Source organism: Cyprinodon tularosa, unplaced genomic scaffold (assembly GCF_016077235.1).
Source record: "Cyprinodon tularosa strain WSP-4 unplaced genomic scaffold, ASM1607723v1 ctg49, whole genome shotgun sequence".
Taxonomy (NCBI): Eukaryota; Metazoa; Chordata; class Actinopteri; order Cyprinodontiformes; family Cyprinodontidae; genus Cyprinodon; species Cyprinodon tularosa.
Window position 1 is genome coordinate 345,142 of NW_024039218.1, and position 21,049 is coordinate 366,190.

A 21,049-nucleotide genomic window follows, 5' to 3' on the forward strand; every position below is an offset into this window, starting at 1 on the left:
TAATGTGTTCTGGAAGCTACTTGGTAAGTTGAGCCACCCTAAAACTAACCAATATATTCCATGAAAGGAATGAGAAACTTTGTAAAGTTTTAGGAAAGTAATATCAATGTCTTTAATAGTACTTTATAAGTTCTGTGAAGGTTCTTTGGAAGTGAGGGAAAACACATGGTGAACTCAAGGATGGTACCCTTGAAATGCCGAAAGGGAAGTCTCAAACTAATCAGTAAGTTACATACAATCGTCTTCTTATAGTATACGTTAAACTTGAAGGTGCCTTGCAAGCTCCACTTACTAAACTTTCATGGAGTACAATATTCTCAAACTAGATCAAATTTATTTCCCAAATAATGTCGATCCCAACAGAATACATTCAAAGTTACCACAGGGGTATACATTGTACTTTTATAGAATAAACAAAATGAGCTTGTGTTATTTTCTGTCACACAAAGTCCCCCACCTAGACACAGGCTCCTCTTTGTCCTTGTAAATGTTTATGCGTCCCACAAATCTGGAAAAAAAGCGGGGAAAACCACATCAAATCAAGATGTCCAAGGCCATAAGGTTACATCTTTTTAAAAGGTCTGTGTAGGACGATCCATCTGCGAGGAAACACTCACTTGTATAGGTCAGGCTGTGGTTGTTCACATTCAATAGTGGCATGTAATGAATCCACCTCCTGCTCCGTTTTAAAGGCCATGGTATCTGGTACAGCGTAATAGGTCTGAGACAGAAAGGTGGCAAAAGGCAGGGGAGCAGAAAAAGAAGCAAGAGGAAAATGTCACAAGCACACCTACTATGACTAGATTTGTTTGGCGCCTTGGCAGACAGGTTCTCTATGTGACCTCACCATAATATGAAGGCTGCAAATGAGCTGTTACTAAATGCTTTCTTGGGTAAACAGAGTGACAATCAGCTAATGTGCTAAGGTCTTCAAGGTGTTCCTCTGAGGGCATCTATGGTTAAATAGGTGCTTTACCCTAACAGAGTGTATTGCTGCTGGCTTGGCATCACAATATGGATAATTTTTTTTACAATTTCACACACCGAAGACCATTGGTATGAAAGTGAGAGCATTTTCCTTGTCCTCACTTCCTGGGTTAAGGCATAGAAAGGTTTGAAAATGACTGAAATTCATGGAAGTCAATAGGAGTCAACATGTGGTCAACTGTGCTTCCCATCCGCTACCAGCCTGATCAACAAGGCCAAGAGTCCCAGTGAGGCCGACACTGCCTCTCTCCCTCCCCCGTTCAGGACCTAGAAGCAACGTAGCATCTCTAGACCTTCTGCATTACATTAACACACAGTCTACTGTGTATATAATATATGGCTATATACCATATATTGTATGTTCCATATTGTGTATAGCTATAGATTATTTATTCTGTATACATATCGTTAGTGCAAACCTACTTGGCAATTTATCTGATTCTGATTGTTTTTCTGTACTTATAGCAAGACAAGAATGTGTGTGAGGTGGGAGGAGTGTTTGCACGCCTGTTAACACTTAGCATGGTGTGAGGTCTTCAAAGAATCAAGAACATCAAATTAAAAGTGAAAACAGGGTAATACAGGGGTCTGCAACCTTTAAAATCCAAAGAGCCATTTTCCCTGAGTCACACTAAGTTAAAGTAATTTAGAGCCGCAGATATTACATGAGATTTTCATAAAATGCAACTTATTATTCTCTTTGAATATTTTTTTATTATTATTTTGAGCTCTCCAAATAAGGAAAACATCAAAAGTTTCGTAAAAATGAAGCAGGGATTTTCTTCTAGAGGATATAATTTGATTAAAACAAAAACACATAAATTCCAAAGTAACAACAAGAAAAATGTATCTAAAAAGGTATCTGGCTCTTTTGACCTGTTAAATAAAAAAAAAATCTATATCAAATAACTTAGTTGGTTTTAAATGTTGCTTTTATTTACTATTATTAGCCATTGTAGGGGGTCCAAAAAACCACATCCTGCTCTGGAGCCACAAGTTGCAGAGCTCCGATATAAGAGATGACGGCCAAGCATTTACTACCTAAAGCTACATTTTGATACAAATAAAAAAAAATTACCTTTTATTAATAAAACTTGATTTTTGGGGGGGAATAACACTGCTAATATCAAAGCTGTGTGCTTTGTTCAGATGAGATCAAAAATAACGTTTTGCCTACAAACCCTTCGACAGGCGGTTCTGATGCCGAACAAAAGAGTTAAAAAGCACAAGTTGACTGTTAAGATGCGGAGGATCCGCCTCTCTTCAAAAGCTCTGGGAAACCTTATTATAGTAAATGGCATCTTGGATACAATGAAGTACCAGGACATTAGAAATAATGCCAGAAAAAAGACTCTTAGGGGGTCCTTCAAAAAAATGATGAACCAAAACATACGGTCAGATCAAAACAATAACACCACTGTAGCCGAGGCCTGGCTTTGCATTTGGTTATGTAAGGCTTGGATATGGCTGCATGAAGCTCTCCATGGTCACCTCGAGTTCATCTAAAAGAGACATGAAGTTTGGAAGTCTAGACAGTTCAATTTGTAGAAAGGCCCACACTTTGCTTTTGGAGAGTCTATTATGACTGGCCTAAACACACAGATGGCATTCCATTATAATACCACAATAGCATTGCTTGTCACAGCAACTGATTTCTTTCTCTAAAATGTCTGTACAAGCTGTCTGGGTTTTAAAGTCCCGTAACCATGGAAGGGATTAAAAAGCTTCAGACAGCAGACTTTAGTCAATTATAAGTGTCAGGTTTAAATCAGTACAATCTCTTAACAGGTCACAGTCAGCTGCTTCTTTTCAACTACCTTTTAAAAATGTAATGGAAGGTAAGTTCACCTTCTTACACCTTAACTCAGCCATAAAGTAAACGAAATAAATATGAGATGGCATCATTGATCCATATACCGTATATGAGTCCAAACTAGGGAACCAGGGACAACTGTCCCCCTTCCTGTCAGTAACAATAAAATCCAATATGCTAGCTAAACTAGGTGATCTTCATACATGCTAAAAACCTGAAATGCAGCAACAGAGTCGATTCCTTCCTGCTATCATCTCAACCCCCATCGCTATGCAGTGGACCAAACATCTCGCCTGGTCAGCCAAGCCAGCAGTTCCCCCAAACAACTCCCTTTTCAAAGGCATAGGCTAGTATTGGGTATTGCAAGCCAACAAAGCCCTCAACAACTCCCCATTACTAAGGGGTTGACATCAATTTGCATGTTCTCTAACACGGCGTTGTTGGGCTATGCTATAAAGCCTGGAGCTCAACACTAGTCCAGACAATTTGAATTGAAAAAGCTTCCTGGATGGGAAGTGAAACGTCTTCAAACTTGAAAAAGAAAACATTTTTGGAATGACTATGACCTGGATGACCGAGAATCTTAACCAGCACATGCCTACAAGGGCTGGGAAAATTTACTGCATCTGCAATATAATCGCAATTTAAGAAAACCCAATTTTCAAATTGCGTGGTCACTCAGTTTTAGTCATGTTGCATTTAACAAGAGTAAGAGAGACATTGTTTCTCACTCCAGCCCTTAAGGAGGTAATAATACGTTTAAAGTGGGTTTGCTTCCACGAAAAAAGACATACATCCAGCTAGCATGCAAATCTATGCATGCAATTACAGTAGAAGTAAGCACTTTTCCAAACAAAGATTACAATAAAGTCCTGCAACAATCTAGTCAAGACAAGCCAGTTTTCAAGGTAATAAATAAAAACTGACAACCTAGGGTGAAACATCTCCATGCCTGTAGTTAGTGCATAGGAAAAGTGAAATAAAAATAGCAATGCTAACCAAAAAAAAAAAAAACGTAGTACTTGTTTAAGCCGTGTATGTTTGGGTTAAATTACAAAAACACTGACAACAGCATAACAAAAACAACTTTAAGAAGAAAAACGTTTTTTCAATAAATCCCGGAGCACCTTTTGAATCGGATTCCATAATTTTAATGCATCCCTCCAGCTTGTTTATAACTGGAGAAAAATGGCATGTTGCAAACATATCCTGTTGAAACTGTCTTACTTTCCCCCAGAATAAGAACTGTAAATAAAAAATGATTTTATTTTATTGTTTGAAAGAATGGGTTTTAAAATATCTAAATAAAACAATGTTTACAATGATCTAAAAATGGGTCCATTTTACACATTTGCATGAAAAGGTGCAAACATGGCTGTTTAATGCATAACATTATTATTTTTATTTTTTTTGCTAACCAAATATCGCAGATGGGAGGATTTGATTTGCATAATGCACATGGTCTGTGATGTAACCTGCCTAAGAACCATTTTATTTGTTTTTGTTTTTCCAAGTGGCAGAAATAAATTTCCGGCATTGCATAACAGTTGTATTTCTGTGTAAGCAGGCATGCAGCGTTGGCTTAAAGGGGGCTTAAATTGTTACTTTACACGTAGACCTTTACGTTAAAGATCCACATTGAACTACACATGGTTTAAGTTATTTTAGATCACAACTTAAATCGGAGCTAAAAACAGAACATAGAACATCTGTCGTCTCTAATGAGCACCTTATGACTCGACTCCCCGTCGAGGCTGGTGGTGGTGACATAGCAGGTGCCATCATCTCGGCTGGAGGAGAGGAAGATGAGGTCACAGGGAAAAGTCTCGTCCTCTCTCACTATGACGATGTCGCCAACCTGGAAATGAGAGGAACAGCAGCTCGAGTATAAATATTAAAATAGATGCATCATGATTAGAAGAAAAAAAAAATGTGTGAAAAGAGAGCAGAGGAGACCTGTGGGTAACCATCTGCCTGTCTTTTGTTATTCCTTTTCATTTTTCAAAGGACTGTGAAGTTGCATAACGGATTATGCGAAGCAGAGCAGCTTAAACTCTAATAAATCCTGTCTCCACGGTGACCATACACATAACAAACGCACTCAAATTTCATATGATTAATGTATTCATCATTATTCCTTCTCCCAAGGCAGCCTCTAATCCTCCTTGTTTGATCTATGGAAGAGAACAGAAAATGCTGGAGGACAGACAGACAGTCAGAGAGACCTTACTTAGAGAAAGATGATAGCTCCAATGATTGATAATACTTTACTTTTTTTAATATTAAAAGCAGTTGCACCTAATGCACAGAAATCTTAAGATAAACTACCGTAATGACAGGAGCAACTACAGTGCTGTGCAGCCCTTCATTGCTTGGCAACCGTAGTGAGGCTGTAAATTTTGAGCTGACCCTCTACATCTAACCCAGTCTCTGCACACTCACAGCGAGGAGCAGAGGCAGCAGAAACCAGACGTAGCGGCGCTCATTACCTACGTGCTGACAAAACGGTGCTACAAGTCTGAAATACAGCGGACTGAATCGATAGATCCGAGCAGGAGGTGATGAGCTAGATCAGTCACATTACACAGTCTGACGCTGTTTTCATTAGGTCCTTGGATGTGGCAAGAGGATGTCTTTATTGATAACAAGCAACTATAGTGTGTTACTTTTTAATGGCTTTAAAAAAAATAGAAAATTGACAAATCAACTCTGTTTTTAACTCCGTTCGATGTGATTCTAATTTCCGTTCAAAGAATAAAAACAATGTTTTTTAATGGTCATTACTTTTTGTATTTTTTCTTTTTCCATTTTTTTGTGGTTCCATCCAAGAATTATAATTTATCTGCTTCCTATGTTTTTAAATCAAAATGACACTATGGTTACATAAGGAAAACAAAGACTCTCATAAAGGGTGCAAGAGTAAAAATAGTTTTTTTTTTAGCAGTTTTAAAAGACCACACTTTGGCATGGCAGGGAAATTACCATATTTTTAAGGTTTCTAATAATGTGTGAATGGGGAGATCATAGTTAAAAAGCTGTCATGTAGATATATTAACAGAAACAGGACAGTAAATCCTGTTTTTAAAGAATTGTTCTTATTTGTGTTAATGGGCATGACCATGAATTTTTACTACCATTTTTAGAAGCATACACCTGGCTAGGAATGGCTTCAGTCCATAATTATGGTCAAGAAATGCAGATTTTAGTCTGCTAATAGTTTCACAAAAGCAGCTGGAAAAAACAGGAATTCCATGCTTATTAATGTTGTTTAAAAAAAGCCTTTGCATGGTGGACTTTACACTTTTATATATTTATTACTGTATGTTATTCATTCCCATGTGTTTTATTGTATTTATTTTGTGTACATCACTTTGTGAAAAAGTGATAATGGTCATCCTGCAATAACGAATTTAAATGTCAAATGATATTTGCAAATCCTAAATACTAAAGAATAGCTGCTCTGTTTTTTTATTATTATTATTTTTGATACTGTTACTTTCAGAGACCATTAATAAATGTCGTTAGTATTCAAGTAAAAAGCATGTTTTTTCCTTTACACTCATGTCATGTCTCATGTAATATCAATTAGCATTGGTGACTGCATGATGCTGAGGAAATGCTCGGGCTTAAAGGAATCGTACACCCAAAACATGATTAGCCTTCATTTTCTACTCACCCCCATGCTGAACAACACTCTGGAGTACTTCTTTGATATCTCAAATACATCGGGAGATCTGGGAGGCTTCTTGCTGTCTGCTGACATTCAAATAATGGAGGTCTACAGTGCCCGAGGCAGAAAGGTCCATAAAAGTCCACAAAAAACGTGTCAATATTCCTCCATACTGCTCGTCCAATGTATTCCAAGTGTCCTGAGTGGGTAGCATCCAGAATTTACTCGAAACGAAGTCATTTAGAATGTTTTTAGAGCATAAACAGTAGTGTATAGGATTTCCTGAAAGCGCGCACATGCGCGTTCACGAGCCTACGGAAGCCGGCAGACCAAACCAGCGCATTCAGCTCGGCAAAGAACTCATGCTCTTCCTCAACACTGAAGTCCTCAGACATTTTTCTTTCGTTGTTTCTTTCTTTGCACAGGTAAACAGCACATTTCTTCTTCTACGCTTGCATTATTGGCAGAGCAGATGCTGAATGCGCACTTTCATCTGGTTTGGTCTGCCGGCTTCCGTAGGCTCGTGAACGCGCATGTGCGCGCTTTCAGGAAATCCTATACACTACTCTTTATGCTCTAAAAACATTCTAAATGACTTTGTTTCGAGTAAATTCTGGATGCTACCCACTCAGGACACTTGGAATACATTGGACGAGCAGTATGGAGGAATATTGACACGTTTTTTGTGGACTTTTATGGACCTTTCTGTCTCGGACACCATAGACCTCCATTATTTGAATGTCAGCAGACAGCAAGAAGCCACCCAGATCTCCAGATGCATTTGAGATATCAAAAAAGTACTCCAGAGTGTTTTTCAGCATGGGGGTGAGTAGAAAATGAAGGCTAATCATGTTTTGGGTGTACTATTCCTTTAAAGAGAAGAAAGACCCAGACAGAGTGCAAAATAATTGGTTAGGGGAAAGCTACCTTAAACATACAGCAGATCTGCAGTGGGGTGTTTCAGATGAAAGCATTTGATATGTCAGAATGGCGTTGACTAAATATTTGCAAATCATAGTAGCTACAACAGCAGAAATAGCTGATTCCATAAAGTTTTTATTTGTTCGGAGAGATAAACTATACTTGCCACTTTTTTTTCGGATTTTCGAAAGATTAAACATTTTGAAAACCACAGCTTATTTTTCTTGACCTTCATCGTTCTGCACTTCTTATTGATGTCATGCCACAGAAAATCCCAACAAAACTTATTAAAGTTGTAGCTGGAATAAGATCTACAAGATCTAGAGGTGTGAACAAGGTACTGTCCAATGAGAAAGAAGACCACATCACTAAAATCTGATCTGCTTTTCATAAAATGACAAGAAAACATAAGCCAGCAATGACAAGAACAGTACCAATTATAATATGCGTCAATAATGTTCCTCCCTGAGAGAATAAGGGAACCGAGTGTAACAGTTTCCCAGTCAATAATTGATCAGTAAGAGCATGGGGACCGAGAAAGCTGCAGAGAGGACAGCAAAGTGGCGATGGGAGTGACGGTTTTAGAAATAGTGAGCAATGCAGCATTGCAGCAGTGTTGCTTTGTGGCCTCAGGTGCAGCGCTTGCCTAATGAGGCCATGCTTACCCGTAGTTTGTGACTTTGCGTCCTCGCCACATTCCCCTGCTGCACCACATCCACCGGACACTCGTTTATAGAGCAGTCAGCTTTGTGTCTGAGCCAGTCTTCGTAGCCCTGACAGGGTGGCAGTGAGAAAGAGACAGCAAACAAGTTTTTTTTAAGATATACATATAGTAAAAAAAAAAGGTGTTTGTACTAAATGTTGGAGCATCGGATGCAGAGAAAAGGGAGGGGGGAGGGTTAGACCCTGTAATTCATTAGTATTGAGTTCTGTTTGCTTACTGACCTGTTTTCTAGATTTTAAGGGTCTTAGATAAATGTCCTTTAAAGCTAAAAAGGCCTCATCTATCACTAATAATTCCCCATCTCTCGTGTTTGGAGATGTATCTCCCAGAGCCACGGAATCCTTCGCTCAACTGATTAACAGAATAGAACACTCATTATCATGTTTTTCACATCACCAGACTTATTCAATAGTATGCCCTCTCACCAGGAGAGGAATGTGTGTATACAGAAAATAGAGCAGCTGCAGGTTGGTAGAGAGAGTGTTTATTTGAGGCCAGTAGTTGTGCGGACAATATTTTCTAGAGATCAGAACATGCTTGTGTTCTTTTTACCTGTTTTATAGCAGTGACAGTGATAACAAAGAAGAGGGGCAGGCCGCTGGTGACTGGGCTGGTGGGGGTGTCGATAATAAGCTGTGAAGAAAAAGGACAAAGGGGAGGAAGGGAGGAGGTTGAAGAAGGGACAATAGAAAGGGGAGGAGGGAAAGTATGAACAGCAGAGGATAGAAGATGTAGCTCATAAGGTTGCTGAAAGACTGTCAAACTTTGTGGCTTAGTTGGAGTGCATCCCTCTAAAGGTGAAACTAGCCCTGATAATGAGCAGATTATAAAATAATAGAATTCAGATTGACTGAGAAAAAAATAATCCATGTGGTGTGCTGCGCCACGCCCAGTTTAACCCATTAACATTGGGGTAGTATTTCACATGACTGCTAGAAACAAATGGCCTGAAGCAGTGGATGTAGGAAATGCTGTCTTTTTCTAGTTTATAAAGTCAGTTATTATTTTGAGATGGAAACTAGCAGCAAACAAAGAAAATGAATTCAGTATTAACTCAGTTTTGATATATAGCATTTTATCATATATGATATAATTATTCCCACTCAATGAAGGAGCCTAATGAAGTTTACCTAATGAGTGTGCAGACTAATGCCTGGGTAATGCTCATGAAGCCAGATTACGTCATTTCGGCTTCAATGCTCTTCCACAGGCTGATTTCCAGCCATCGTGTACCCAGGAAAATTTGAAACTGCACGGACAGCTCAGCACAAAAAAGCCCCATGGTGGATGAACGATAGCTCCTACCGGTGAAGGTTTGCAAATCTAAAAATCTAGAGACGTATTATGACTTGACCAATTAATATTACTAAGATCAACTTTGTTAAGAACTTCAAGAAAGAAATGAATTTCACTCTTGAATGACACAAAGATATAAAGATAATAAAAATTTTGGAATCTATGAGGTTTTCTACTTCTACATGTTGTGTCGTCAGCTTGTGCTCAGTGCCCTACATGTCCCCTTTGAGTGGACCATAATATTGGGTACAGCAGAGAAAAGTCCTACAGATGCTGCAAACGTTGTGTTCTGCAATTCTGATTTCCGTGCAGAAAATCGCATTATTTAACGTTATTTATACATTTTTACTCATGCTAACAAATTTGATTTATTTTCTAAACAATAAATAATAATTAGTGATGATTAAAAAGCTTCTAAAATGGGTGAACTATGAACTTTATTTTAAATATCATTTTTTTCATTTGTATTGTGGAAGAATACAATTAAATTGGGTTACTATGGGATGTTTAGTGACATTAATCATACTTATCGAAATGGAGCCCATTTTAAATTTGTGGGTTTTTTTAAGAGTAGCATTTGTTATTGAAGAACAACTTCAAAGTATTAATAAAGATTGTTTTTATCGCCAATTGTATCGTTATCAGGATAGCTCAACAAAATATGGTGATAAGATTTTAAGGCCTTAATGAATATATGTATCAAGCATAACCCAGGCTAAAGGCTACCACTCACCCTTTGCATACTTGAGGCAAACTCAATCCAGACCTGCGCTGGCCAAGCCTGCTCAAAAATAGATTTTTTCAGCTGCGTAACTTCCTATTATACATTTTTTAAAGAGAGGAATTTTCACATTGAACTGTTCAATATGTGACACCCAGGTGCTAAGAGGCGACAGTAACGAGGAAACCATGCGTCAAATTTACTTTCTCAATCGCAGCGTGTGCTTTTGGAGCCTGAAAAAAAAAATTTAAATGCTCAGCACCCATCTAGCTTATCATACCTGCAAATATGGTGTTCCATTCATTGTGCCTTTAGAGGAATGTGTTGAAAATGCAAGAATCTGTCCTAAAAATTCTAGGAAATTTCCACACATTTTCTTCATTGGTTTACATAGCCCTTCAAGACATTTCATCTTTGGATCTAAGCACTGGCTTTTGTTTTTCCTTCTTCCTTCTACGCCATTGTTCTGTTCTTACATCAGATTCTCTCTTTCTGCTTGTGTTAGGATGGGAATAGCAGTAATTCACTCATCTTCTGCCTGACAACAAAACTCCCAAAAAGCTGAAAACACACGGCACGGGTTCAGATCATCTATACCAGACTCAGGAATAGTTAAAAGCGTTCCAAAGGCCTGGTGTGAGAGTCGCCATAGGGGCCTTGTAGCATGACTTTAGCCAACATTTTGCAACCAGCCTAGCTTAACTCACATTGCTCTACTCATCACATTGTATGGCTTTTTGCTTTGGAAGAAAATATCTGCATCAAAGTTTAAGATTTGCTTTTATCAGCTTTAAGATAAAGTTAGCCTCACTAATCTGATAGGGACAATAAATCCAACTCAGTTCATTTCCAGTTACTTCAGAGGATTTAGTTTGAGTTATTTACAAACACAAAAGCTGACAGTGTTTTTGTTTTAACTGAAAACTTACCTGAACCAAAAAGATGAGCAAGAAGTAGAAGTTAGCGATTCTTCTGAACTGCTCAAACAAGTTCTTGGGAATGAAGTTCCAAAAGGTGTACTGTGGAGTTATGGGAAAAAAAATGCATATATTGAGATATATCAAAGTATAAAACACAAACATCCTCTTTCCAAGGAAAACAAATCTAGAGCTTGACAAAAAAGGGCTCTTTTTTGAAAGAGTGACAGAAGATATTACACGGTTGCCTGGTATAAAAAACTTAAAAGATGCATGACAGTAAACTAGCCGAGACCGGAGATCTCTCACCTTGGAGGAGACGATGCGGTTGTCAGGATAACGCTGAGGGATGTAAGCCTCGGCTCCTGGAGGGGGTTCTTTATGGCCGATATAAACTGTCCGGCTGTCCACCCAGATCTCCTCTCCTGTACACTGATGACAAAACAGAGAATGTAAGGATAAAAACAGCAAAAGATAAAAACTATTTATATTCCAGGGAATAAAATCAGCAAACACCAACCATAACATTCAATTAAGCAATACAGCACTATTGTGCTACGGTAACATTCCAAGAAGAATACCAGAATGGGATAAGCTTGGGGCAAAACGTTCTGAGTTATAAATGTTTAACAATAAATACTCCAGAAATGCTAACAGAAAAAACACAAAGCAAATTGTTCTTTTAAAATGTGGACAACATGATAATGGCATTTTCTAATATTTTTTGTAGACCAAAATATTAATATGATTGTCAATGTAATAATTTCAAGGGCACCTACATAAAATTGTTTTTGATTAAAAAAAAAATCTGCCATTCAAGCAGACTCTAGCATTGCGTATTGCCTGAGAGAGAAAATGGGAGTGACGTATACGGTAGAACGACTATGAGTTGGAAAAAGTTATGTACAGTTGTTGAAGTTTTCATTAAAAACAGACATGGTCAGGATTTTGGGAGCAGAGAGCCGATCACAAAAATCTGTTTCTGCCAATCGCCGATTACCAATCACAGCATCAAATCCATAAATTCTTCAACTGTTGTGTCATGTACATTGAAATTGTATAACTAGGTATTAGAATTATAGCAGATGAGAAAGTATCATTAATCGACCACTGTTTTAGTGAAGACAGCAGTGCAAAGAAGCTTTTTTAAAACCAAAATGAAAGAAAGAAAATCACGTTGACGGCTGGTGAAGATGAAGTATAAAAAGATTGTTCTAATAGGTAGGACCTGAGCATCGTCTCATGGGGTTCCTCCTCATTTTGATTCCATGTTACAATACATTAAGTAGTGCTTAAGTGATAGGTGGCAGGTCCTTTTGAATATCTGTTAAAGAAGTTTGTAATGCCGCAAGTGTAAGGACGGATAAAGTTTCGATGTATTTAATGGGTTGTGGGGTGAAATGGATGGTAGCACTCATAAAGGGAACTCTATGACTAAAAGGACATCTATGTGTCTGTCTGAGAACAATCTCTCTAACTGATAAAGTAATTTTTTTTTTATTGCTCGCATAAAGCTAGGACAAAACTCTCTTGACAAAAGCAGAAAATAAAACAACATGATTGGCTTTAAGTAGGGCGGTGACTGTGGACACTCTGATTTTATCGAGGAAAACCTGTTACCGCTCGCTCTAATGCCGATTTCTTTGTTTTATTTGGCAAAACGTACATTTGATTTGTGTTCATCTGACTGCGCTAATTATTATTCCCCCAAAAAATGAAAAAAGTAAGAATGTATTATTATCTACAGGGCTGCAACTAACAATTATTTTGCAAATTTATTAAGCTGTCAATATTTTTGTTCTATTAATTGATTAATAATCGGATACCCAAAGGTTCCTCAAAGAAGACTTTTTGCGAAATTCTACCAGGTGAAACTAAAATTTGTCCACATAAGGGGTTCCGGATAAAGTATATTGACAGACAAAAACCTTTTTAATCTTAAATGCAAAATGTTTATATAATTTTGATTTATTTTGTTTTAAAATTTTTGTATAATTGCTGCTCAAGGTGGATTGCTCTGCCACCAAATGGCTCATTTTAGTCTCTAAACCCTAGTTGATCAATCAGTTACTAAATTAGTTGCCGATTATTTCAATAACCGATTAATCACGATTAATCCGATGAATTTTTTCAGCCCAACTAGAGACTATTAATAACAAGATTTGAAATGCAAGTCCAGACGAGCCGAGCGTGTGGCGACGTCAAAAGTACCATGCCAATATCTATGTCGGTGCTCACATTCTCCCCGAGTCCATATTTTCCTGTGTTCTTCTTAAGAACATACTTGGCGAGAACACTAGTCCATACTCTTGTGAACTGAGAAATGGCCTAGATGTGCTGAAACAACCATCAGTGTTTCCATCTATTTCTATCAGAATGTTGAGCTAGTTCCAAAAGCGTTCTCCCTCCTTTTTTAAGCTACTAATCATATTGCTGCCGTGGCACTACTAAATTTAGGATATTCTTGTTAAAAATAAGCCCGTTTGATTCATAATAACTCAGAACCACCAGGTATTTACAGCTGCATGATTTTAATGAAGTTACATAAAATCAATATCGCATTGTCATCAACACATTAAATATCTTAAGCAATGCTGTTTTATAATAGTGCAGTGATGTCCTCAGCCCAAATGAAATAAGCTTTACATTTTGATTGTGTTTGGTGTGTTTTGAATGTTGCTTTTGAGGCTACTGCTGCATCTTTGTTAAACAGTTGGTGAAATGCTCACAGTCACAGGTCTGAACCTACCCACTGTTTATCAACAGGAACTTTGCTATGAGGTAAAAATAGCAATGAAGCCAACACTGTAAGCCGAGTTAAGACCCCTCCAAAGCATTAGTGGCGGCAACATGACCCCTGCAGATACTGTGAAATGAAAACCGACGGCTGAGCACAGCAAGAAACCAGAGCAGTTAAAGGAAAACAGTTTACTATGAGAGTGAAAAGAAAAGGATTAGGACAACCCAAAAACAAACCAGAAAGGCAACAAACCAAATGCCTCTATGGTATTTTGCAAATATATTTAAACCTATGAACAGCTTATTACAGCTTGAGGGGAGATAGTTTGCTGTCTTACAGGATATATTGTACAAATATGGCCTTTACTGCAGGAAAAAGATAATTTTGAAAGAAAGTCATAAGAAGGCAGCTAGCAGTTAGACACAATTGATGTAGGGAATGCAGTTACATATTAAGTAATTTTCTTTTATATAAAAAAAAGGGTGTTTTTACATAACATTAAAAGGAAAATGTTTTGTGTAATAAAAAAAACTGCTACACTAGGAACACAGCACCAACATGATGAAACATGGCAGTGGAAGTATCATGTTGGATAAGTATTTAATTTCAAATGTCAAAGTGGTTTGTTTGGATTTTAGCAGGAAAAACAAACAGCCTGAAGTTCTCAGGAGATAGTAGTACAAACATAAAGTAAGAATCTGTTACCATTTGATCACTGCTGCACTTTCAGAAATGGAAATATGATGAGAGCTGTACAAAATGAAATTTCGTTTTATATGGACTCTGTGTTTACATAATGACAATAAATTAAGTCATTATTTCTTTTGCATAAAGTCAAATGGAAATGATTAAAATCTGGAGGAAATGCTTTAAAAAACTGAAGCGTAAAGCATTTCTAGTATTGACCTAGCAGAGTTGAATAAACATCTACGCTACTTTTCTCAGATTTCCTTTTTAAAACAATTAGAAAAAACATTTTCACCTGATTGCACAATTATCCAATAATTAACAGAATTTCAAACAAGCAAAATTCTGACAAAAATACACTAAACGTTGTTGTTTTAATGTGACATTTGAAAATGTTGGTAGCAAAAAAGGGATTTATTTTTTTTGAAAGATGTGTATTATTCCTTAGCCTTAACATTTCTATCCTTAACATTCACATCTTAATTTTTTCCCTTCACCTCCTTCTATTTCTGTCTGCACAGCTCTCTGCCTTTGCTCCCACCGTCTCCTGGCAGTGGATGTCACGCCACGACAGAGAGGAACTGCAGGACAGGGATTGAGAAAGACAGAGAGACTGCATTGTGGGTTTTAGTTGTTTAGTCATTAATTCCCACTTATCTGGATCAGCCCTCATCCCATGTTCCCCTCTCTACCTCAGGGCTCCATCAGGCAAATTGGCTTCCTGCTTGGCTGCAGGACATGGGAGCTTTGTCTTTATCACCAAAATGGGTTGATTTTACATCACTATCAATCATCAGCAGTGACACGTTGTCTGTGATAACAGTCCAGCATCTCACTACTGCAGCTTCCTTGCTGTTCTGGGACATAGCTCTCTTTAGCTGTTTGAACAGTGGATTTATAAAGAAAAAGCCACGGGAAGCCTGCTATTTAAAGATTCACGGATGTAGCTATAAAAAGCTGAGTATTTCTAAATCTAGCCTGGTCTTTATTTTGTCTGAACTCCTTCCTGTCACATAAATGTAATAAATGATATCCCCAGGGGCGTCTCTAGGTTTAAGACACAAGGGTGGCTCAGCCCCTAGAAGATAATGCGCGCGCGTAGCGCGCGCCGAATTTTTTCAGTGCACCTGCTAAGGCGTTGTCTAAGACAAGGGTGTAACTTTGTGTTGAAAGTTGGTGGGGACGGCTCATAAGGAAAGGGAGCTACCTGCGCAACGCCTTTTTTTTTTTGTTGGAAAGGATAAAGCCAAAAAAATGCGAATAACATTTATCAATTTAATGCTTACAGTTGAAAACATAACTGTTACAATATTCACTTATATATTTTGTGCCAAAAATATCACATAAATCTAAACAGACAGTACAAATCAAATAAATATATCAATTTTGTAGAACATTTATTGACAGTCAATTTTGGGTCACGTTTTAAAATTAATTTACTTTTAAACCAGGACTCGGACAAGATCTTATGGGACCTTAAGCAGAATATGATTAAGCAACTCCGTCTTTCTGTCAAGAACATCCACCAGCAGGGTATCCAGGGGGGGATTTACCATTAGGCAATACTAGGCAGTTGCCCAGGGCCCCAAGTTCTGGGGGCCCCATAAAACTCTGTTTCCATGTGTTAATACAACTAATCCTTATTTGTGCACATTAATTATGTTTTTGCTAAAAATCCTTTGGCTAAAATGCCATCAGAACGCTGATAAATAGAGAGAAAAAAGGGACAAGAAGAGAGGGACAAAACCTAGAACAGATAATTCAATTCAATTCAATTCAATTTCAATTCTGTTTATTTATATAGCGCCAAATTCACAACACATGTCATCTCAAGGCACTTTACAGTTCAACCAGATCATACAGTCAAATTGAATGATCCAGATAATGGATGTCTATTCTATTAACATTTCTCTATCTGTTGAATGGGTCTGTTTTATGGGTTTTCTTCTCAGGGGGCCCCCTGCCTGTCTTTGCCTAGGGCCCCAAATTTCCTAAATCCGCCCCTGAGGGTATCAACACTGATTTGATAGAATCTGGGAGAGCGGACCATGTTAAACCATCCATTTTCTTTAACCTTATCCCTCAGTGGGATCAGGAGGTGCTGGTGCATATCTCTAGCCACGTTCTGGGTGAGAGGTGGGATCACCCTGGACAGGTCACCAGTCTGTCGCAGTATGTTCAACCAGCTTAAAAGTAATCGGTAATCAGATTTATTATTTGCACTTTTACTAAGTGAACTTTCTAACTCCCTTAAATCTGAAATTCCAATGCCAAAATTGTTTAAATCTTTTATCTTTGGACCCCCTGCAGAGTGACGTCACACCTGCAAGATCCTATCCTTACCTTCCTGCTAGATTGCAAAAAGCAGCTTGCTCATGAGTTGTCAACTTAACACGCTAAATCTTAAATGAACGTGTACATATAAAAGAAAAAGGGGCGCAGTGCTTGCTACTGAATGGCAACACTATCAAAGTCAGGAAAAAGTTTTAAGTGAAGCCGGGATTAAAACAGTAGCTACAAGAAGCTTCAAATAAAAGGTGTTCTTTATGTTCAACCTAAACACCAACTCCGATAGACCATCAGTAGAGCAGGTGTTTAAATTAATCAATCACTGCTGCGAAAGCTTATAGCAGTGAAAGCTAATATACCACAGCCATCACTTAATAAACGCAAAATAAACAACCCTCTAAAAACGGAAAACTGTAATGGACTGAAAGTCCTGTTTTTTATGTGGGAAATTATTTGCGTGTGTTTTAGTATAATTCTGATATATTGGCGCTGTTGTCTGTTTCTATGGCAACGATACTGAATGTAGTGTAGCTTAGAGACCTGCATGGGTCGAGTTTTACCAACCCGCACCCGCCCGAACCCGTTAGGATGACTACCGAACCCGACCCGTCACCCGCGGATATCTTCAATTCAAATGTTATGGGGAGAGGTTGGAGGGGGGTGATGGGGAGAAAGCGAGAGGCAACAGAATATTTTTTCTGAGTTTTTTTTGTCGGGGTTTGTGGACGGTGAGCAGCGGGGAGAACTTTTTTTATTTTCTTTCTGAGGAGCGGCATGAATGGGGTTTTAATCAGATATACACAGCACCGAAAGCAAAATACGTGTACAAAATATTGGTGGGGACATGTCCACACCAGTCCTTAAGGAAGTTACGCCTATGATTGTTTAGATTAACTTGTCTTCTTTATGGCTTTTATTCGGTGCTTTACTGCATTTGTTTTGGGAAAATATGAGGAAATAATAAATACAGAATAAAAATATATTTTTTTTAAAATCGCAAAATAATTATAGGGTGGCTAATGCCAAAGAAAGGGTGGCTGAAGCCACCCTTAAATAGGTCTAACGACGCTTATGATATCCACCATTAACTGGCCTGATTAAGCCATCGTATCATGGACTTCCTCCACAGTTCTGCTATAGAAGAGCACAGCAGGCTGAACACAGATCCCTCATTAACCAACAGATCAAATCTCTCTAACTAAGCTTTAATGGACTCCTCGTGTTAACACAAGATGCTTGAACATTGACAAACGGCTATACAGGACGGCTTGGCACCACCCTTGATCTTAGCTCATCAATTTAGCCATCACTTTGCGTGTAAAATATAGCAAATTAATTACATTTGATTTTGGAGCAGAACTACCTAATTTTCTAAACTCGCGAGTCTCCACAAGGTCTGGGGAACCAACTAATACAGTTACTTCCATATTCGATCAAATCTTGCAGTTTTTTCCTGATAAAATCCGACTTTTTGAGGATTATCTGAAGTGATGACTTTGTGGTACATAATGAATTCAGAAGTCTAGATTAAATTCGAGATATACCATTTAAGGTTAAGATTCTATATCTCAACAGTCTGTTATTTAAAGATAATACTAACTAGATGTTTAAGCACTCAATAAGGATGAAAACATGTTAACAGCTGTTGTTAGATGTAGATTTAAACCAGAAACCAAATCCATTTCAAATAAATAATATCTGGTTTAAGCTTTAATAAAAAAAACAAAAAAACAATAAAATTAGCACTAGTAAAAAGAAAAAAAAGAACCGACAATTCATAAAAAAATAATAAATAAATAAATAAAGGATCAGCTATAAGTTTACCCCAATAAACTATATTAGGGTTAATATATCAGAAGATTATTATTTTTTGTTTTGGTGATATAAGAATAAATGTGTTGTTAGGCTAAAAAAAATGCATGAACTCTCATTATCACAGAATGAATAAATGTTAAATTAAACATTTGAAATGTTACAAAGGTTTACACATGGTGATTTTTTTTTGGTACAAACAAGAAGAGGGTGAGCATATTTCTATGTGCGAATTGGATGGAAAGCTGATTTTAAGTCATATTTTTTGTTCTTAAAATGAGCTTTTCATTTATTTTTTAACGGTCTGATGTGATGTTTGAATCTTAGAGAAAAATCAACAGTTTCAAAGACCCCCCCATGCCCCCTCAAACAGGTTAATATTTATACTAGGGCTGCAACAAAAGATTATTTTGCATATGGATTAATCTGTTGATTCTTTTTTCGAATAATCCATAATAATCGGATAGCAAAAGGGTCTTTAAAGAATATTGTTTTCAAATTTAAACCAGGTCAAACTTAAATGTTTTTACTCTGGATAAACATATTGACTGACAAAAAGGGTTTTTAGTCTTAAATGCAAAGTATATTTTTTATTTACAATTTTTATATAATTGCTGCTCTGAGTGGGTTGCTCTATCAACTAAAAGCATGTTTTAGAGTCTCTATACTCCAGGTAACGATAATCGATAACTACTTTCAGCCCTTAATTATACAAAATCTATCTTCTAAAGAACAGAAATCATAGCAGAAGTCATTTAAGATTTACCAATACAAAAAACAGGTGAAATCAACAATTTTTCTTTATCATTTTATGAAACAAACAAAATGATCATGTTAGTATGGAGGTAAGGTTTTTGTGTTTATTATGGAAAAAAGATTAAGGAAAAACTCATCTATAAAAAACTATAAAAAACTCCTTAACCAGGATCACAATCCATACAAAAATTTTTTCTTTAAGGATTCCTTCACATTGTGAGAAAGGCCAGGGCTTTTCAATGTTTGAGGCCCATCTCCCCTAATATGACTGGGAGATAGACATGAATCTTTACTCATGAAATCTACAGATTTTGAGTTACAGTCTGCTCGCTAGGGGTGTGGGGGAAAAAATTTGACCACTTAATGTAAAATATATCAATCATTTATTAACTAATATTAAAAAACAAAACAAAAAAACATTTATACATAAAACACTAGGGGGAAATAGGTTACTTCTGCATCGCTACTCCAGTAGAGGGTGCCGTGGGGCCCTTTTGCTGTGTAGCGCAACCCCATTTTTATAGTGGAGGCAGTCACATTGGCAGACGTTTACAGACTCAAACCCTAAAAACATGATCAATATCTTCTGATGATAAATTTGGCTCTCAGATTCTGGTTAATAATGCAGATTATGTAGTATTTAGAAGTCGGTATATGCAATGCCAACTGAAAAATAAGTAGGTATACGCCGTATACCCTCGTATACCCCTGGACTACACCATGGCCAAAATGTCCCCTTTCTGCAGTCAGGAAGAGTTGATGTAAGTCAGAACTCAATGATTGTGGTTCAACGCTGAGAAGAAGAGACAATTGAAAGATAAAAGGCACAGTGTAGAAATCTCTCTTTTGTAGCTAATAACTAAGTTTTAAATATTTGTTTTTTGGTTGTGAGAGGTCTCAGACTGCTCATCCTTCAGAACTTGTGTGATATGTTGACATCTGAAGAGGCTGGCACTCAGAAAAAGCAGCTTTGCTTCGAGGTAGGAATGTGGACAAATAATCAACTCACGATTAATTGTCGATTAATGTGTTATTCAATTAAAATGTGTTCCATTCGATTAAATGCTGAAGTCCCCTTAGACGGAAATTCATTCAGAGTTGTAGTGTTACAACCGTCCACTAGAGGGCGTAGCTGTTCATTCTGAAATGGAGCCTCACTTGTAAATCAATTCAGAGTCTGGTCTGGCATTATTAACATAGTTTATTAATGACAAGGATGCAGAATGCGCTTTATGCGCCTCTGTTGTTAAAAATAGTCAGAAAACTTAAGTTATCATCTAACTAGCAGCCATTTAGCTGTGCTGCATGACAGAGCAGCATAACTTCTCTGCTGTGCTTATAATGAAAAGTGGAGAGCCTTACGCGAAATGTAATGTAACATGCTAGAAAAAGATATGTTAGCAATTAGCACAGTAGATGGGGAAGGCTTTTTGCGTGCTAATGCAAAGTTAATGCATAGAGCCAAGTTTGAACATTCCTCTGAGAGCAACCAGAACCACCGGTTTAAAGGTCCTGCTAACAGCACCAAGTCCCTCCAGGCACTGAATGCTGGATTACATTAAAAACAGAAAGCTACATTACAATTACCATCATGAAACAAACTGTTTTTAAATAACAATTTTGTATCTCTGTACACTGAAAATCATTCACTTTACACATTATAATTCATTTACTTTAATTAATTCACTTTATTTAGTAATCTAACAGCATCCAGTT

General features: G+C 37.4%; 1 protein-coding gene across 4 annotated transcripts in view; it reads right to left on the reverse strand.

Annotated features, from left to right (window-relative positions):
* LOC119794729 (probable phospholipid-transporting ATPase IH) overlaps positions 1-21,049 on the reverse strand; it is a 52,497-nt gene that overhangs the window by 17,663 nt on the left and 13,785 nt on the right. For all 4 annotated transcript variants that reach the window (XM_038302395.1, XM_038302394.1, XM_038302397.1 and 1 more), the window contains exons 2-8: positions 11,359-11,481; positions 11,062-11,151; positions 8,668-8,748; positions 8,057-8,164; positions 4,530-4,658; positions 618-721; positions 458-508 (exon numbers count right to left, since the gene is read on the reverse strand). In XM_038302395.1, the coding sequence (XP_038158323.1) occupies positions 458-508; positions 618-721; positions 4,530-4,658; positions 8,057-8,164; positions 8,668-8,748; positions 11,062-11,151; positions 11,359-11,481 (686 nt within the window). The remainder of the gene's footprint in view (positions 1-457; positions 509-617; positions 722-4,529; positions 4,659-8,056; positions 8,165-8,667; positions 8,749-11,061; positions 11,152-11,358; positions 11,482-21,049) is intronic.